Below are 18,920 nucleotides of genomic sequence, written 5' to 3'. Positions count from 1 at the left end.
TTTTTTTTTTTTTAAAATAAGATCTTAAATTCTACAGAAACAAAGTGGCAACCAATGAGCTACAAAAAAAGATCTCGGCAGGCCAAGCTTTATGAGTTAAACCTGCTAAACCACAAGTGCTATATTACAGTGTTTAAATTTCAGCTGTTAAGTCTCTTAATTCCACCTAGTTTTCTGATGTATAAAAGAAAGATTTTCTAATTTATCTCCACAGATTCTAAAATTGCATTGGCACATATCTCAGAAAAGTATCTTTTGTAACATTAAATACTTGGAATCTGATTTCACAGACAATAGCATCTGCAGCTCCTACTGTCTTCAGTTTGAGTTGCAAATGTTCAACATCTCTGAAAATCAGGTCCCTGTTATATAAAGCCAATTGAAGCTCAGCTCTTGAAAGGAAGATAATTGCTGTATTTGAAACCAAAATTTTACTTGTTAACACAACAAGAACCAAAATAATCTAAATACTTTCACACTAGTGTTTAGGGTTTTAAATTTATATACAATAGTTTAAAATCCAAACACATACTTGTCTTTATATGTACATTTCACTATATACATTTAAATAAACTTAAGTGCTGAACATAAAATAGAGATTAGGACAATCAAAGAATCATTAGAGAGATCACTGAAAGACCTTTCAGTAAAGCCCTGAGAGATAAAATATCAAGATCAGGCACTATAAAGAGCTGATACTTTTTAAGTGGGATCCTTTCTGAGCACACTTGTGTTAAAAGACTGAAAAAATGACATCCTTCAAATCAAACAATAATCAAGCACAAAAATGTAAAACACTGAGATAAGCACAATTCAGTATGTATTTCCCAGGTATAGAACAGAGGCAAGTAACCCAAGCCAGTGTGGTAAAAAGCTACAAAGGTCTCAGGGCTTGCTATTAGAGCAAGTGGATTTATACTGTGTGCATAAAATGCAAGCCATTAGATAAATTGACTTTATTCTGCACTTGTGGACCTCAGCGATGCAAGTTACACCCTGTTCATTCATCAATCTCAGCTGCAACGATTTCAAAGAAATGAAACAAATCAGCAGATGTCACTCAGCTTCCCTTATAAAAGATACCTGACCTATCTCAGCAATATTTTGGGAAATGTTGTGTTTGAAGCAGCCTGATATTTAATTACAGGTTTCAGAGTAGCAGCCATGTTAGTCTGTATTCGCAAAAAGAAAAGGAGTACTTGTGGCACCTTAGAGACTAACAAATTTATTTGAGTATAAGCTTTCGTGAGCTACAGCTCACTTCGTCGGATGCATTTGCATTTGCATCCGATGAAGTGAGCTGTAGCTCACGAAAGCTTATGCTCAAAAAAATGTGTTAGTCTCTAAGGTGCCACAAGTACTCCTTTTCTTTTTGATATTTAATTAATACACTAGTATGTATGTTGGACTATTTTTCCTAACTGTAAAGTCACATGGTCTGATTTACCATGACTTTACATGGAGAGTCACACACCATAATACTAATATGTACATTTTCTCCTTAATACCTGTTTTCTAATCAATATAGTATAAACAAAATATACAGTGTGGTAGGATACTATAGTTTCTATTGTCATTTATTTGAGATGACCTCCATAATTCACTGGTAGCTCTGTCATTTATTAGTATGTTGCTGATCTATACTTCTGGTAATAAAACTTGTATCGGAGCCCTGCATTAGCATAGGTTCTTGACATCAAAAACTGAAGTTTGGCAAGGCATTGTGTGTGGTATAGGCGTCGGCAATTCACCTCGCCCCCACACAGTTTTGAAGGAAACAATATATTGTAATTGTAATATTGTAATGGAAATTACTTGAGATCCTGCAGGGAAATCAAGACAATATGTAAATCCTTTCCTGCTGGAAATGCTACTTTCAATAGCCTCAACTGTATATTTATTTAGGCATTAGCATAAAACTGACAGTTACTTTTGGTCATCACATTTTATTCATATGTAAATAGAAACCTATATCTTCTCCAGAGGGTGACCCTATCTCACACATTCTCTTTCAGGGCAGCTCCAGCAGTACAGGTGCTGTCATATGGAAGGACAAGGAAAACTCATTGTCTTTGGTCCCCTCTCTTTTCCTCTCTACCCTTGACCGTGTGTGACTTTATGAACTCTCATGGTTTCTTACGACTTCTTATTGATAACTCTCACATCTACCTCTACCCTTACATCCAGGGACTCATTTCTTCCTGTCTCCTCATGGGTGACTTGCTGCTTTCTTAAATGAAACATGGCAAAAGCTGAACTCCTAGCCTATGATCCTAACTCTCTAGCCTTTTCCCTTTCTTCATTAATACTCACCACTCTACTGTTTTTATTTTGGAATTGGTCACTCACAGACTTGGTTAATCTTTTACTCCTCTCTTCCTTTATTTGCTCATATACAGACTTGCCCAATCTTGTTGCTTCTACCTTTAAAACATTTATAAAATCTGCACCTTTATGTTTCTCTCCGCTGTCAAAACTGGTTCAAGCCATAGTTCTATCCTGTCTGGACTATTATAAACAAATCCTTGACTCTCTCTTAACCCCCGCCCAGTAAAAAGATTAAATAATCTATTGCTGCTGTTTTGACCATTCAACTCCCTCAAATTCATTTCCTCTCAAGTTTAAATTCCTCATCTTCACTTTTAAGACTCTGCACCACCAACTTGTCAAGTCTCTACTCCTCATTTCATGGCCTGCACTCTTCTCACCTTGTTTTTCGTCCTCTCCTCCTTCTCTTGCTTTTTACATGCTATTCCCTACATGTGAAACACTACTCTATCAGTTCACCATCCATCCTCAAACTGCACCATCAAATCTCTCCTGAGATCCCCTCTTCTTTTGTGTTAATATACACAGTTGATTCCCTCATCTCTTTCACTAACCACCTTTCTCTGTCTATATTCCTGTTCTAGGTTTGTAGGCTCCAGTCCTACAATGACATCTCTGCGGCTGCACGGAACTCCCAGTGAGGTTCTCCACTAGGTCAGGTATCCTAGATTTTACAATCTTTGTAGCAGGAACCATGATCTCCATAAAACTGCATGCAAAGTAATGGCATTTTATGTTTATTAAGAGGTAATAACATGATGTGGTGACAAAAAATACTTGTGAGTGAGAGAACAGGATGGGGCCTCTGGGGCAAAAATATATTAATTTTATCATGAGAGGAAAGAGATGATATTTTAATGGAATAAATATTATGAGAAAAGAACAGAGAAGAAAATGTGAAAATCAAGAATAACTATTATCTCATTGTACTTAAGTTAACGTATTTTGATTATTATGGCAACAGGTTTAGAAGTTGTCTACACCTTTAAAGCCAACGTAGTACAAAATAGGTCAAGGTGTTTGATTTTGTTTCAGTGGCTCCTCTGCTTCTCTGAATATTTTATATCTATGCGGTCTACTGGTATGTGAGGAACTGGTTCTTTTTATTATTCCTGCTGTTGAAGGAACAACAGGAACAACTCCCAGGAAACAGAACTGACTGCAACAGAGCTGTTCTCAAACTGGGATAGTAGGGACTGAGGGAAATTTCACAAAGGCTGAGGGAGATTGTAAATATATCAGCAGCAATACACTCACAATAAAGCTTTTCCTCACCAATGGGAGAAAACTGGGTATAACTGCTTTTAAATTAATCCCCCAAAGGTAATCTCCCTACCTAGGGATGAAAATTAGGGGAAGTCTTCGGTGTTGGTGATAGCTGGGTGGAGGAAAGGAAGTGCAGAGTCCTATCATTGCAACAAATCCTTGCTGCTTGGCACCTGCTTTTGAATGTAAACTTCGGAGCGAGACATCTCTCACCTGGTTGGAAGAGGATAAACTACAAATCACCCTATTTCCCCGTAGGGAGAATTTGTCCAGGTGGGGGGGCCACCACGTATGGAGGCTTCACGAAGGAATGCAAGTAGGGAGTGGGGGGAATCATCCCTCCTTCTCCAGGACAGCGACCACTGCCCGCCTATGGGGCAGAACAACCACTACCTCACTCCCCGATTTGAGGCAAAGGATCCGCCCTGGACTGGAGAAGGCGCGGGTGCCGCCCCCCCAGTGCGAATGGCAAAGGAGAACATGCCTCCTCCTGTGTAACACGGGTGGCCACAGCAAGCCTGCCGGAGGGCACGGGGTGGGCGTGGCAAAACGCAGGCACTTTACCTGCCACAGCTCCGGACCGAGACGGAAAATCACATTTCAGCCCTTTCTTCCCCCGACTGGGACACCCACCCCCGCACGCGATTCTCCCCGAGACTCGGGAATCCGCGGGATTAAGCACTCCTCTCCCTCACAAAAGGGACTCCGGATTATAACCCCCAAACGCCGGATTAAACACCCTCCCTCGCATTCAGGGTCCGGATTAAAGATCCTCTCTGGGGCTGTTTACAACCCCCCATCCGGATTACATCTCCCCACCCCGTTTTCGACTCACCCCAATAGATAGGCCGCGGCCCCCTTTCCGCCGGGATTAAAGCCACCCCCTTTCTCCGAGGCTAGATTACAGACACCCCCTGCCCCGAGCCATCCCCCCCGCTAGGCAATCCCCACCCCCCCGGCCTCCCTTGCCCCCTGCCCGCGGGAGCCGAAGCCCATCAGCCCCAGTGAGCAGCGGAGGGGGAGGTGCATCCTGGGAAGGAGCAGCCCGACATGGGTCTCCGCCTGGGCGGCTCGCAGCCCCTGCCACCGCCTCCTCCGTGTGCAGCTCCCCTGAGCCGCCCGCCGGCCGCCGCCCGGAGCTGAGCGGGGCGGGAAAGAGGCACTCGGCGGCCTGGCCCGGAGCGGCGGGGGGTGGACGGGGACGCGGCGCTGCCCGGCCCGCATGAGGGAAGGGGGGGCCGTTCCCACCCGCCCTGCTCGGTCCCCGTTGCCGCCGCCCCGCACGCAGGGCCCGAGCGCAGCCCCCGCGCCCCGCTCGCTGCCCCGATGATGGACAGGAACTACCCGCCGACTCCCAGCTTCGCCGACCCCCTGGCTCCAGCCGCCGCCGCCGCCGCCGCCGCGCAGCCAGCCGCCGCCTGGGCCTACGAGCGAGGCGCGGGCAGCCTCAAGCCCAGGTAAGGAGAGTCCGCCGGGGGGGGGCTGCGCCAGGAAAAGCCGGGGCCTGAGACGGGGCCTTCCCCGCATGGGGGTCACCGGCGCCCTCTCCGGGGGCCCCCCTTCTCCGCGCGGTGTGAGCCAAGCGGGGCGGAGAAGAACTTCTCGCGGGTGGGGAGGGCCTGAGGGGCGTCCCCCGGGGCTGGGCCCTCCAGGGAGCCGCGGGGCTCGGAGGCGGACGCTGGGGCCCGGCGGTAAGGAGCAAGGCCGCGGGGCAGCAACTGGGCCACGGCGGACGGCGGCGTCCGGGCGAGGCGAGGCGAGGCGAGGCGAGGCGAGAGCTGGAATCCGGGCTGGCGTCCCAGCGGCCCGGCACTCGCACGCTCGCAGCGGCCAGGGCAGCTTTTCTTTCTCTCCCCCAGCAGCAGTGGGCCCCGGGGGGTGGATGCAGGCTGGCAGGAGGCGCCTTTCCTCTAATCTGCGGTCCCAGGGCTGGAGTTTGTCCCAGGTTCTGAACAGTCAGTGGGGGAGGCAAACCTGTGCAGGGAAAGTTGCTGGCTTCCCCTTTCTCCAAAGGTCTGTGTTAAATCTGCAGCGAGGGTTCAAGAGTTCATGTTTTTCCTCCGGCGATTCCTAGGGAAGCCCAGTACAGCGAACGTGTTTCGCGATCTGTACAAAGGAGTAACCTTCTCCCCGTGCATTGAACGGCGAAACGGCAACATTAAAAGCGGCCCGGTGGAAGGCGTGGTCCCGTTTGTTACCGGCATGGACTAATGAGGGATGCGGTGTCAAGAACAATACTGTGTCTTGTAGGGGCAGCCCCTGAATTGCGAGGTTACAAATGCTGGGATATTGAGAGCTTCTGGTGACCTCATCCTAAACCATCATGGGGAAGCTCCCGTGTTTATGATCTCACCAAGCCTCTTCGCTATACTTGCAGCGTTGTTCCATCCCTTTATTTTTGCTTGTAGCATCTTATTATTCCTCTCCTGTTGTTCAGGGTCGCCTTTTCCTTGTAAATCACTATTTTCAGAAGTACAGTGCTCCTTCTGTGCAGAAACTTGTCCAAGAGGATTCAGCCCCTTTTTAAAAAAGCTGGGAGAAAAAAATTAGAAGTAGAAAAATTATTTACAAAAGATTGTATAGGGTAAGGTTTGCTCATATATGGTATAACTCAGGTTAACTTTGTCAACTTAAAGAAATACAAATCATAAACTTTTCCAAGTGGTCAGTCTTTGTTTTGGCTTACTATTATTATTAATTGTATTATCTGTCTATCTTAGGTATATGTGCAGCTCCACATTACTATTGTATATAAAGGCAAAATACAGTGTTAGGGTAAAAAAGAAAAGGAAAAAAAAGAAAACTTGTGGCACCTTAGAGACTAACAAATTTATTTGAGCATAAGCTTTCATGAGCTACAGCTCACTTCCTGGGATGCATGTTATGGTAAGCATAACGTCAACATGGAATCTCTTGTTGCTATGCTAATATTTGGCCACTTAAACTTGAAATCCCCCTTTTCCTCTCCTCTGCCCCCTGCTATAATAAGATGGATTTTCCCTGGATTCTGAAAGTGGATTTTTCTGGACTGAAGAGTTTAGGGTTCACTTCACCCTTGTTAAGTGGTTTAAAATACAGCTTGCTCTGTCTATACCCCTTATCCCTGCAAGAGTTATTCAGATTACATACAGTGACAATGAATGTTGGAACCCACCAAAATGGAGGTTTAGCACTTCGCTGTTGGCATATGCAGTAGGTTTGAAAACAACAAGTAATCTATAAAGATTTTTAATCTATACATTTTTTTCTCATATAAAGACTGACACCATATTCTAACTACTTAATGTAGCTGTAGGTCTCAGTCTAGACTCATCGGTTTGCAAATACAATTTCGTATTATAGATTGTACAAACGCTAGATAAATAATACATATGTTAAAATAAGCATAAATATAAAAAATATATATTCAACCAAGTTAAATTATTGCGAAAGGTATAAACAAATTAGGTATCTGTCAGTTGTTATTATTTTTGTTTTAAGTGTTGTCTATAGTGTGATTATATTTTAGAAGCCTGAAACTAAAGCCTTTTTCTTTTCTGAATATTTTAAACACTTACCATTAAGAGAAAAACACACACAAATGATTAAATAAACTTCGTAAGCACATTAAAAAAATTGGTCATATTGGCTAAACTTATTGATAGTGTTTAAAACTAAAGTCTAACACTTATTCATTTTGCAAATTCAACATAGGTAGAGTCAATGTAAAAATCCCCACAGTGCCCTGCTGGTGTGTGTCCATCATTTCTGAAGGCCTGCTTCTAGGGCGTGAGCAAGAAGGTCAAAGATTGAAGTAGAAAGGAGACTGAACTGCTTTCTCACCACATAGCCCTCAATTATCCACAGATCCTGATGTGTGATGGGCTTGCTAGAAATTCAAAATGAGCTATGCAACAAAAAAGGAGTCTTGATATTACATTAATCTAGCCAAAGCTTTCAATACCAATTCTCTTATGATCAACATTTAATGTCAATTTTCAGTGGCAAACACTGAAATAAAACTATTTTGAAGGGCAGGTTAAAAGTAAGCCTAAGGCTACGTCTACATTGCACACCACTTTCAGCAGCGTGTATGGTACGTATAGCTACACATGTCAGTGAAAAGCTCTGGCAGTGGGGAGGCAGCAGGGAAAGGTTTCAGCAACTCATGGCTGCCAGAGACTTTCATTGCCATGAGGAAAGGCTCTAGTGGAAGGGGGCTGGTGGTAAAGGCTGATCCCCACTGCTGGAGCCTTTCCCTGCAGCAGAGCGGTCAGAACCTCCCCCACTGCCAGTCTTTACCTGCCGCGGGGAAGGGATCTAGCAGCTGGGAGCTGCCAGAACCTTTGCTCACTGCTGAAGTCTTTTCCTGTGATGTGGAAAAGCTCCAGCAGCTGGGAGGTAGCAGGATACTACACAGTTAAAAACAGCAGCGTAGACAAGAAGGCATGGCTTGGGCAAGCAAAGAGCTGTGTAGGATATGTACTCGGGTACATACCCACAGCCTTCAGGAGTGTCTGTACTCCACTTACCTAAGCTGTTCTACATGGCTACTTAAACCCATGCTAGCGCGGCTAACAAATACCTACTCTACATGCTGCTGAAAGAAGAATGCAGTGTAGATGTAAAAGGTGAGTGATATACCTCGTTGTGCCCCACCAAGTCCTGAATTGCAGGGAGAACTTCTAAATGTGAGAAGGTAATTCAGATTATGTCTATACTGTGCACCTTCCAGTGGTACAGCTGTGCTGCTATAGCAGTGCTGTTGTAAGGTACGCAGTTTAGCTGCTCTTTCTGAGCTCTCTTCTGCCAACAAAAGACAACCACCCCCAATGAGAGTGTCTCCCCCTGACAAAGCTGTCCACACGGCTGCTTTTTGTGGGTAAAACTTTTGTTGGTTGGGGATGTTTTTTTCACAGCCTTGACCAACAAAAGTTTTACTGACGAAAGCACAGTGTAGACATAGCCTGAGTCTCCATGCTAGTTTGGTCCTTGGCCTCTCTTTAGAGTACCTACAAAGATGCCAATTTTGATAGTTTTTATTTCTGATGTGGGCCTTTGTCCATAAGAACATAAAAGCTTCACATGGACCACTGAACAGGTTCCTGAAAAAATGCTTCTCCTAGAGGAGACAGGCTACATATCCCTTTACCAATGCAAAAATACATTCAGTTCCTAAATGTTTTTTAGTCTTTTTTTCTTCTTCCTTCCCACTTCTTTGAAAAATTAATCCCTTTCTGTATTACAGGCCAGAGCAGCAGCCCTTTCACTTTCTTTGTTAGTTTCTTCTGCCTTTTTTGCCTAGCCTTTGTTTGTATTGGAGCATTCTGATGAAACTGACAGGATGGGCTATTAGGAAGGAGGGTGGATTTAGAAAGATCACTGCTCTCATTAGATAAAAACACTGTACAATGATTGAATTTTAAATGATGTCAAAGTTTGTACAAAAAATGTACACTTTCTCATCTGCGTTTCTGTTTTTTTTGTTGTTTTTTGCTTATATGACAACTTGCAAAATGTAGTCATTTGCAATGGGTCTCCTAGCTGATATCAATTTATCTCTTTTTTTTTATTCAGAATGTTAAAATACGTCTATAGGCGTCCGTCCAGTGTTCTGTGTGCCTATTCTATAAATTAAAAAATATAACATAAACTTAGAAAAAGGACAGCACATAGATATATCCACCTCAACCCACAGCTTCCCTCAACAGCCTTAACAAAGGGGGGCAGGGGAGGAATGGGCTTTACGGAGTGCCCAGAAAGTTACCAAATCCTTCACAAAAATACTGGTTTTACTTTACTGCTTCAGAGACAAATGCAGAAGGAAAATATTTTTATATTTAAGTAAAAGACAGGTCAGGTCACAATTCAAACTCTTCATGCTCCCAGAGGAAGGACTAAGGGTATGTCTACACTGCAATTAAAAACTCTTGGCTGGCCTGTGCCAGCTGACTCGGGCTCATGGGGCTCAGGCTGTGGGACTGTTTAATTGCAGTGTAGATTTCCGGGCTCACCTGAGCTCTGGGATCGTCCCACCTTGCAGGCTCCTAGAGCACGAGCTGGAGCCCAAGCCTGGAAGTCGACACTGCAGTTAGACAGCCCTGCAGCCCAAGCCCTGTGAGCCCAAGTCAGCCGGCACAGGCCAGTGGCAGGTGTCTAATTGCAGTGTAGACATACCCTTAGAATACACTTAGCCCTGGTCTCCACTACGAGTTTAGGTCGAATTTAGCAGCGTTAGATCAATTTAACCCTGCACCCATCCACACGACGAAGCCATTTTTGTCGACTTAAAGGGCTCTTAAAATAGATTTCTGTACTTCTTCCCGATGAGGGGATTAGCGCTGAAATCGACATTGCTGGGTCGAACTTGGGGTAGTGTGGACAAAATTCAACGGTATTGGCCTCTGGGAGCTATCCCAGAGTGCTCCACTGTGACCACTCTGGACAGCACTTTCAACTCAGATGCACTAGCCAGGTACACAGGAAAAGCACCGGGAACTTTTGAATTTCATTTCCTGTTTGGCCAGCGTGGTGAGCTCATCAGCAGAGGTGACCATGCAGTCCCAGAATCTCAAAAGAGTTCCAGCATGGACCGCACAGGAGGTAATGGATCTGATCTCTGTATGGGGAGAGGAATCTGTGCCATCAGAACTCCATTCCAAAAGACGAAATGCCAATATATTTGAAAAAAATCTCCAAGGACATGATGGACAGAGGCTATAACAGGGATGCACAGCAGTGCCGCGTGAAAATTAAGGAGCTCAGGCAAGCCTACCAAAAAACCAAAGAGGCAAACAGCCGCTCCGGGTCACAGCCCCAGACATGCCGCTTCTATGATGAGCTGCATGCAATTCTAGGGGGTGCCCCTACCCAACCCCTGTCTGTGGACACCTGCAAGGGGGGAGTCTCACGCAACAGGGATGAGGATTTTGGGGACGAGGAAGATGAGGAGGATAGTGCGCAACAGGCAAGCAGAGAAACGATTCTCCATAATAGCCAGGAACTGGACACCCTGGAGCCAATACTCTCCCAAGGCGGGCTCCTCCGGACCATGAAGCCGGAAAGGCACCTCTGGTGAGTGTACCTTTGTAAATATAATACATGGTTTAAAAGCAAGCGTGTTTAATTTATTAATTTGCCCTGAAGACTTGGGATGCATTCACGGCCAGTACAGCTACTGAAAAGGTCTGTTAAGGTGTCTGGGGATGGAGCGGAAATCCTCCAGGGACATTATTAAAGGGACATTCAGAGGTGGCTGTTCCTGCTGGGCTGTTTGCCTGTGGCTGAAAAGAAATGTTCCCCGCTTTTAACCATGCAGTGGAGGGGGGGCCTGTTCATGCTGAGCTGTTCACATTTGGCTGGCAGGGATCTACCCTGATACTAGTCATGTGGTGGGAGGAGGGGTGAATCGATCATCCCAGAGATTTGGGTGGGGGTTAGTTGTCTTTGTGCTGCACGTTAACCTGAAAACCGCAGCCCCTCTTTTTAAATGGCCAACCCAACGGGTGCTTGGTATGGGAAAGGAGGCCACTGCTGTTTGAAACCATTCCCACACGTTATGAAGGTTGAAGAAGCCGAAAGACTGTGGCTTACCATGGCTGCCTGCAAGCCGAATTCTGTTGCCCGGCCCTGCGTATGTGATCTTTCACACCAAACCGGCAGGCCCTCAATATAAGAGGCAAAATGCAACCTTGTACCGAAAGCACATGTGCTATGTAATGTTTCAGAGTAGCAGCCATGTTAGTCTGTATTCGCAAAAAGAAAAGGAGTACTTGTGGCACCTTAGAGGCTAACAAATTTATTTGAGCATAAGCTTTCAACTCCGATGAAGCGAGCTGTTCATCTCCGTTCCAGAGACTAGCGCAGATAAGAAGGCGAAAAAAACGCACTCGCGATGAAATGTTTTCTGAGCTCATGCAGTCCTCCCACACTGAAAGAGCTCAGCAGAATGCATGGAGGCAAACAATGGCAGAGTCCAGTAAAGCAGAAAATGAATGCCAGGACAGGAGGGATGAGCAAGATGAGAGGTTGTGGGACCAAGAGGAGAGGTGGTGGCAGCGTGATGAGAGGAGGCAGGATGCAATGCTGAGGCTACTGGGGGGTCAAACTGATATGGTCCGGCACCTGGTGGAGCTGCAGGAAATGCAGCAGGAGCACAGACCGCTGCTGCAGCCCCTGTGTAACTGCCCACCCTCCTCCCCAAGTTCCATAGCCTCCTCACCCAGACGCCCAAGAACGCGGCGGGGGGGCTCCGGGCACCCAACCATTTCACCCCAGAGGACTGCCCAAGCAATAGAAGGCTGGCATTCAATAAGTTTTGAAGTGCAGTGTGGCCTCGTCCTTTCCTCCTCCCCTCATCCACCACCCCACCCGGTGCTTCCCTCCTCCCCAATCCCTCCCGGCTACCTTGGCAGTTATCCCCCTATTTGTGTGATGAATTAATAAAGAATGCATGATTTTGAAACAACAATGACTTTATTGCCTCTGCAAGCTGTGATTGAAGGGGGGAGAGTGCTTGGCTTACAGGGAAGTAGAGTCAAGGGGGCAGGTTTTCATCAAGGAGAAACACACACAACTGTCACACCATAGCCTGGCCAGTCATGAAACTTGTTTTCAAAGGTTCTCTGATGTGCAGCGCACCCTGCTGTGCGATTCTAATCGCCTTGGTGTCTGGCTGCATTTAATCAGCAGCCAGGCGATTTGCCTCAGCCGCTCACCCCGCCATAAACGTCTTCCCCCTTACTCTCTCAGATATTGTGGAGCACACAGCAAGCAGCAATAACAATGGGAATATTGGTTGCGCTGAGGTCTAACCGAGTCAGTAAACTGCGCCAGCATGCTTTTAAACATCCAAATGCACGTTCTACCACCATTCTGTACTTGCTCAGCCTATAGTTGAACAGCTCCTTACTACTGTCCAGGATGCCTGTGTATGGCTTCATGAGCCATGGCATTAAAGGGTAGGCTGGGTCCCCTACGATAACTATAGGCGTTTCAACGTCCCCAACAGTTATTTTCTGGTCTGGGAAGAAAGTCCCTTCCTGCAGCTGTTGAAACAGATCAGAGTTCCTGAAGATGTAAGCATCATGTACCTTTCCTGGCCATCCCACGCTGATGTCAGTGAAACGTCCCTTGTGATCCACCAGTGCTTGCAGCACCACTGAAAAGTACCCCTTGCTGTTTACATACTGGCTGCCAAGGTGGTCCAGTCCCAAGATAGAAAAGGAGTACTTGTGGCACCTTAGAGACTAACAAATTTATTAGAGCATAAGCTTTCGTGAGCTACAGCTCACTTCATCGGATGCATTTGGTGGAAAAAACAGAGGAGAGATTTATATACACACACACAGAGAACATGAAACAATGGGTTTATCATACACACTGTAAGGAGAGTGATCACTTAAGATAAGCCATCACCCACAAGAGGGGGGGGGAAAGGAGGAAAACCTTCCATGGTGACAAGCAGGTAGGCTAATTCCAGCAGTTAACAAGAATATCAGAGGAACAGTGGGGGGTGGGGTGGGGGGGAGAAATACCATGGGGAAATAGTTTTACTTTGTGTAATGACTCATCCATTCCCAGTCTCTATTCAAGCCTAAGTTAATTGTATCCAGTTTGCAAATTAATTCCAATTCAGCAGTCTCTCGTTGGAGTCTGTTTTTGAAGCTTTTTTGTTGAAGTATAGCCACTCTTAGGTCTGTGATCGAGTGACCAGAGAGATTGAAGTGTTCTCCAACTGGTTTTTGAATGTTATAATTCTTGACGTCTGATTTGTGTCCATTCATTCTTTTACGTAGAGACTGTCCAGTTTGGCCAATGTACATGGCAGAGGGGCATTGCTGGCACATGATGGCATATATCACATTGGTAGATGCGCAGGTGAACGAGCCTCTGATAGTGTGGCTGATGTGATTAGGCCCTATGATGGTATCCCCTGAATAGATATGTGGACAGAGTTGGCAACGGGCTTTGTTGCAAGGATAGGTTCCTGGGTTAGTGGTTCTGTTGTGTGGTGTGTGGTTGCTGGTGAGTATTTGCTTCAGATTGGGGGGCTGTCTGTAAGCAAGGACTGGTCTATCTCCCAAGATCTGAGAGAGCGATGGCTCGTCCTTCAGGATAGGTTGTAGATCCTTGATGATGCGTTGGAGAGGTTTTAGTTGGGGGCTGAAGGTGATGGCTAGTGGCGTTCTGTTGTTTTCTTTGTTGGGCCTGTCCTGTAGTAGGTGACTTCTGGGTACTCTTCTGGCTCTGTCAATCTGTTTCTTCACTTCAGCAGGTGGGTATTGTAGTTGTAGGAATGCATGATAGAGATCTTGTAGGTGTTTGTCTCTGTCTGAGGGGTTGGAGCAAATGCGGTTATATCGTAGCGCTTGGCTGTAGACAATGGATCGAGTGGTATGATCTGGATGAAAGCTAGAGGCATGTAGGTAGGAATAGCGGTCAGTAGGTTTCCGATATAGGGTGGTGTTTATGTGACCATCGCTTATTAGCACCGTAGTGTCCAGGAAGTGGATCTCTTGTGTGGACTGGTCCAGGCTGAGGTTGATGGTGGGATGGAAATTGTTGAAATCATGGTGGAATTCCTCAAGAGCTTCTTTTCCATGGGTCCAGATGATGAAGATGTCATCAATGTAGCGCAAGTAGAGTAGGGGCATTAGGGGACGAGAGCTGAGGAAGCGTTGTTCTAAGTCAGCCATAAAAATGTTGGCATACTGTGGGGCCATGCGGGTACCCATCGCAGTGCCGCTGATTTGAAGGTATACATTGTCACCAAATGTGAAATAGTTATGGGTCAGGACAAAGTCACAAAGTTCTGCCACCAGGTTAGCCGTGACAGTATCGGGGATACTGTTCCTGACGGCTTGTAGTCCATCTTTGTGTGGAACGTTGGTACCTGCATGGCCCCACAGTATGCCAACATTTTTATGGCTGACTTAGAACAACGCTTCCTCAGCTCTTGTCCCCTAATGCCCCTACTCTACTTGCGCTACATTGATGACATCTTCATCATCTAGACCCATGGAAAAGAAGCTCTTGAGGAATTCCACCATGATTTCAACAATTTCCATCCCACCATCAACCTCAGCCTGGACCAGTCCACACAAGAGATCCACTTCCTGGACACTACGGTGCTAATAAGCGATGGTCACATAAACACCACCCTATATCGGAAACCTACTGACCGCTATTCCTACCTACATGCTTCTAGCTTTCATCCAGATCATACCACTCGATCCATTGTCTACAGCCAAGCGCTACGATATAACCGCATTTGCTCCAACCCCTCAGACAGAGACAAACACCTACAAGATCTCTATCATGCATTCCTACAACTACAATACCCACCTGCTGAAGTGAAGAAACAGATTGACAGAGCCAGAAGAGTACCCAGAAGTCACCTACTACAGGACAGGCCCAACAAAGAAAACAACAGAACGCCACTAGCCATCACCTTCAGCCCCCAACTAAAACCTCTCCAACGCATCATCAAGGATCTACAACCTATCCTGAAGGACGAGCCATCGCTCTCTCAGATCTTGGGAGATAGACCAGTCCTTGCTTACAGACAGCCCCCAATCTGAAGCAAATACTCACCAGCAACCACACACCACACAACAGAACCACTAACCCAGGAACCTATCCTTGCAACAAAGCCCGTTGCCAACTCTGTCCACATATCTATTCAGGGGATACCATCATAGGGCCTAATCACATCAGCCACACTATCAGAGGCTCGTTCACCTGCGCATCTACCAATGTGATATATGCCATCATGTGCCAGCAATGCCCCTCTGCCATGTACATTGGCCAAACTGGACAGTCTCTACGTAAAAGAATGAATGGACACAAATCAGACGTCAAGAATTATAACATTCAAAAACCAGTTGGAGAACACTTCAATCTCTCTGGTCACTCGATCACAGACCTAAGAGTGGCTATACTTCAACAAAAAAGCTTCAAAAACAGACTCCAACGAGAGACTGCTGAATTGGAATTAATTTGCAAACTGGATACAATTAACTTAGGCTTGAATAGAGACTGGGAATGGATGAGTCATTACACAAAGTAAAACTATTTCCCCATGGTATTTCTCCCCCCCACCCCACCCCCCACTGTTCCTCTGATATTCTTGTTAACTGCTGGAATTAGCCTACCTGCTTGTCACCATGGAAGGTTTTCCTCCTTTCCCCCCCCCCTTGTGGGTGATGGCTTATCTTAAGTGATCACTCTCCTTACAGTGTGTATGATAAACCCATTGTTTCATGTTCTCTGTGTGTGTGTGTATATAAATCTCTCCTCTGTTTTTTCCACCAAATGCATCCGATGAAGTGAGCTGTAGCTCACGAAAGCTTATGCTCTAATAAATTTGTTAGTCTCTAAGGTGCCACAAGTACTCCTTTTCTTTTTGCGAATACAGACTAACACGGCTGCTACTCTGAAACCTCCCAAGATAGAGAGATGCGGTCTGTCTATCGCCTCACCACAGTTAGGGAATCCCATTGCAGCGAAGCCATCCACTATGACCTGCACATTTCCCAGACTCACTACCCTTGGTAGCAGCAGCTCAGTGATTGCGTTGGCTACTTGCATCACAGCCGCCCCCACAGTAGATTTGCCCACTCCAAATTGATTCCCGACTGACCGGTAGCTGTCTGGCGTTGCAAGCTTCCAGAGTGCTATTGCCTCTCGCTTGTGAACTGCGAGGGCTGTTCTCAGCTTGGTATTCTTGCGCTTCAGGGCAGGGAAAAGCAAGTCAAAGTTCCATGAAAGTGCCCTTACGCATGTGAAAGTTTTGCAGCCACTGGGAATCATCCCAGACCTGCAACACTATGCGGTCCCATCAGTCTGTGCTTGTTTCCTGGGCCCAGAATCAGCATTCCATGGCATGAGCCTGCCCATTGCCACCAGGATGTCCAAATTGCCGAGGCCGGTACTTTGAGAGAATCTGTATCCATGTCCTCATCGCTCTCGTCACCGCGCTGCTGTCGTCTCCTTGCCTGCTTTTGCAGGTTCTGGTTCTGCACATACTGCAGGATAATGCGCAAGGTGTTTACAATGCTCATAACTGCTGCCCTGATCTGAGCGGTCTCCGTGCTTGCCATGGTATGGCATCTGCAGGAGAGATGGCAAAAGCAGTGGCTGACGACAGATGCCATGAGAATAGATATTTATAGAGAACAACGAGAGGACCTGCGAGGTGGATTCAGGAGAGCAGAGTTGCAGCGGAAGCAGTGGAGGATGACGGTTAGCACCACGCACGTTTCCCAAGGAAGACCACACGTACCTGGGAGCCCATGACAGATAACATGGAGAAATTCGCTATTGAAACAACAGCAGCAGAGCAGAGTTGCAGTGGAAGCGTTGGATGATGACGGTTAGCAGTCCTACTGCACCATCTGCCGACAGCAGTATGGCGTCTGCACAGAAAAAAGGCGCGAAACGATTGTCTGCCGTTGCTTTCATGGAGGGAGGGGCGACTGACGACATGTACCCAAAACCACCTGAGACAATGTTTTTGCCACCTCAGGCATTGGGAGCTTAACCCAGAATTCCAGTGGGCGGTGGAGACTGCGGGAACTGTGGGATAACTACCCACAGTGCACCGCTCTGTAAGTCGATGCTAGCCACGGTAGTAAGGATGCACTCCGCCGACTTAATTTGCTTAGTGTGGACATACACAATCAACTGTATAAAATTGATTTCTAAAAATCAACTTCTATAATATCGACCTAACTTCGTAGTGTAGACATAGCCTTATCTTTCGGGTGGATTTCACAGTCTGTCTCTCTATCTCTCTGTCCTCATTTTTCCCTAGTTCAGTTGCTTTCTTATGTGGTTTTGTTGTCCTTTGTCATTCTTTATCTCCCATTTATGTCCTCAGTTCTATTCTTTTCTTAGGGTTCAGGAATAACTCCATGTGTGGGCACTCTTATTCCACAGTGTTCCTCTATAGCTTAACTGGGTAAGATCAGCGGAAACAAGGCATCCTTATTTTGGAATAAGAGTGTCCACCAGTGGAGTTATTTCTGTTCTTCAATAACTCCGTGTGTAGATAATCCCTTATACTTTACCCTTTATCCTGGTGGTTTTTTCTCCTCCTCATGAGATTCCTGTTGCAGTCACTATGCTAATTTACTTTAGACTTCTCCTCTTCACATCTTCCATGGAATCTTATGATTCCACATTTATTTGCTGTTTCACTAGTCAGTGAGTGGAAAAGAATATAACTTCTTGTGTAATTTGTTAAAGATACAGTGCTGAGAAATTCAAAATAGCTGTGGGGTTTCCTTAGCTATCCTGAAAGGTTTCAAAGATGTGGGACAGGTCATGAAAATCAGGTGTGTCTTCTGAACTTCAGGATCATGTGGCACCCTTGGCCCCTTCTTAGGCATTTGAGATTATAGTACCTAAAGTTTAATACTAGTTGTGGTTGAGAGTGTTCTTCCATTATAAACCATGTCCATGTCTTCATGAACTTACTAGTGGGGGGAAGATTAACTTTTATGGCTGAATTTGTGTGTGTGTGAATGTAGTGCTGACTTGACAAGTCTAGAGATTGAGGGGTTCTGTTTATCCAGAGAACGGATACAGCAATGCAGATTCACCAGTGTGGCTCATTCATGATCTGAAAAGACCACTGCTAGGAAGTGGAAGATAATTTGTTTTCTATATCCATCCAGTTACCAGACTCTGTTGGGACTGCCAAAGGTACCATTTGGAAGTGGGGCTCTTTAGGTTTGTGGTCACTTGTCTACTGGCAACAGGATTAATGATACTACCAAATTGACTTCTCATCAGGGGCAGTAGAACCATGAGGTTTTGGGGGCAAGCACCCCTGCAATGGAAATATTGTGGAGGCTGATCTATATTTCTGCCTCAATGCTTGTTGTTCATTGTAAGCTGTGCGCATGGGACGGGGGTAGTGAGAACAGGACTCAGAAGTGCTGGAATGGCCACCTCACTGCTTGAGATTGGTCTGGGGAGCAGGTAGGAACCGCTCCCCATCCTATCCCTGACATCTTGATCTTGTCTCACTGCCCCTGACTCCCTGCTCTGTGTGCAATTCACCCCTCTTCCCCCCCAGTCAAAGTGAGCTTCTGAGACTTCATACTTCTCATAGGCTTTCAAATAGCCATTATTTGTCAACCACTTTTTGTCCTTACTGAAACTGGTAACCTGGAGGTTACCAATCATCTGAGCCAGCCAGTTCTCACAGGGTACAAGGGTTTTCCTCAGATCTTTTTTCATAAAACTCCCACTGTGATATTTTTTGAAGAGATTCAAAATTAGGGAGCATTTTATGCCAGTTAAGGCAATTTTTTAAATTTTATTTTTGTATTCTTAAA

General features: G+C 45.9%; 2 protein-coding genes across 7 annotated transcripts in view; one reads left to right on the top strand and one right to left on the bottom strand.

The window, feature by feature from the left end:
• LOC119856604 overlaps window positions 1-5,889 on the bottom strand; it is an 83,884-nt gene extending 77,995 nt beyond the window's left edge. For 5 of the 6 annotated variants that reach the window (XR_006281843.1, XR_006281842.1, XR_005293363.2 and 2 more), the window contains exon 1: window positions 3,665-4,507. The gene's annotated coding sequence lies outside the window, so the exon portion shown is untranslated. Of the gene's footprint in view, window positions 1-3,664; window positions 4,508-5,568 lie in introns of those variants that run through there. The other variant, XM_038404276.2, reaches the window with a different exon arrangement.
• Window positions 4,603-18,920, top strand: part of QSER1 (glutamine and serine rich 1) — a 92,876-nt gene continuing 78,558 nt past the window's right edge. Inside the window, 1 exon segment of the mRNA XM_038404274.2 lies at window positions 4,603-5,051. Within this exon segment, the coding sequence (XP_038260202.1) occupies window positions 4,921-5,051 (131 nt within the window). The 5' untranslated portion in view covers window positions 4,603-4,920.

Source organism: Dermochelys coriacea, chromosome 6 (genome assembly GCF_009764565.3).
Source record: "Dermochelys coriacea isolate rDerCor1 chromosome 6, rDerCor1.pri.v4, whole genome shotgun sequence".
Classification (NCBI taxonomy): domain Eukaryota; kingdom Metazoa; phylum Chordata; order Testudines; family Dermochelyidae; genus Dermochelys; species Dermochelys coriacea.
Note: the sequence above shows the minus strand (reverse complement) of the source record. Positions and strands in the feature narration are given on the sequence as shown.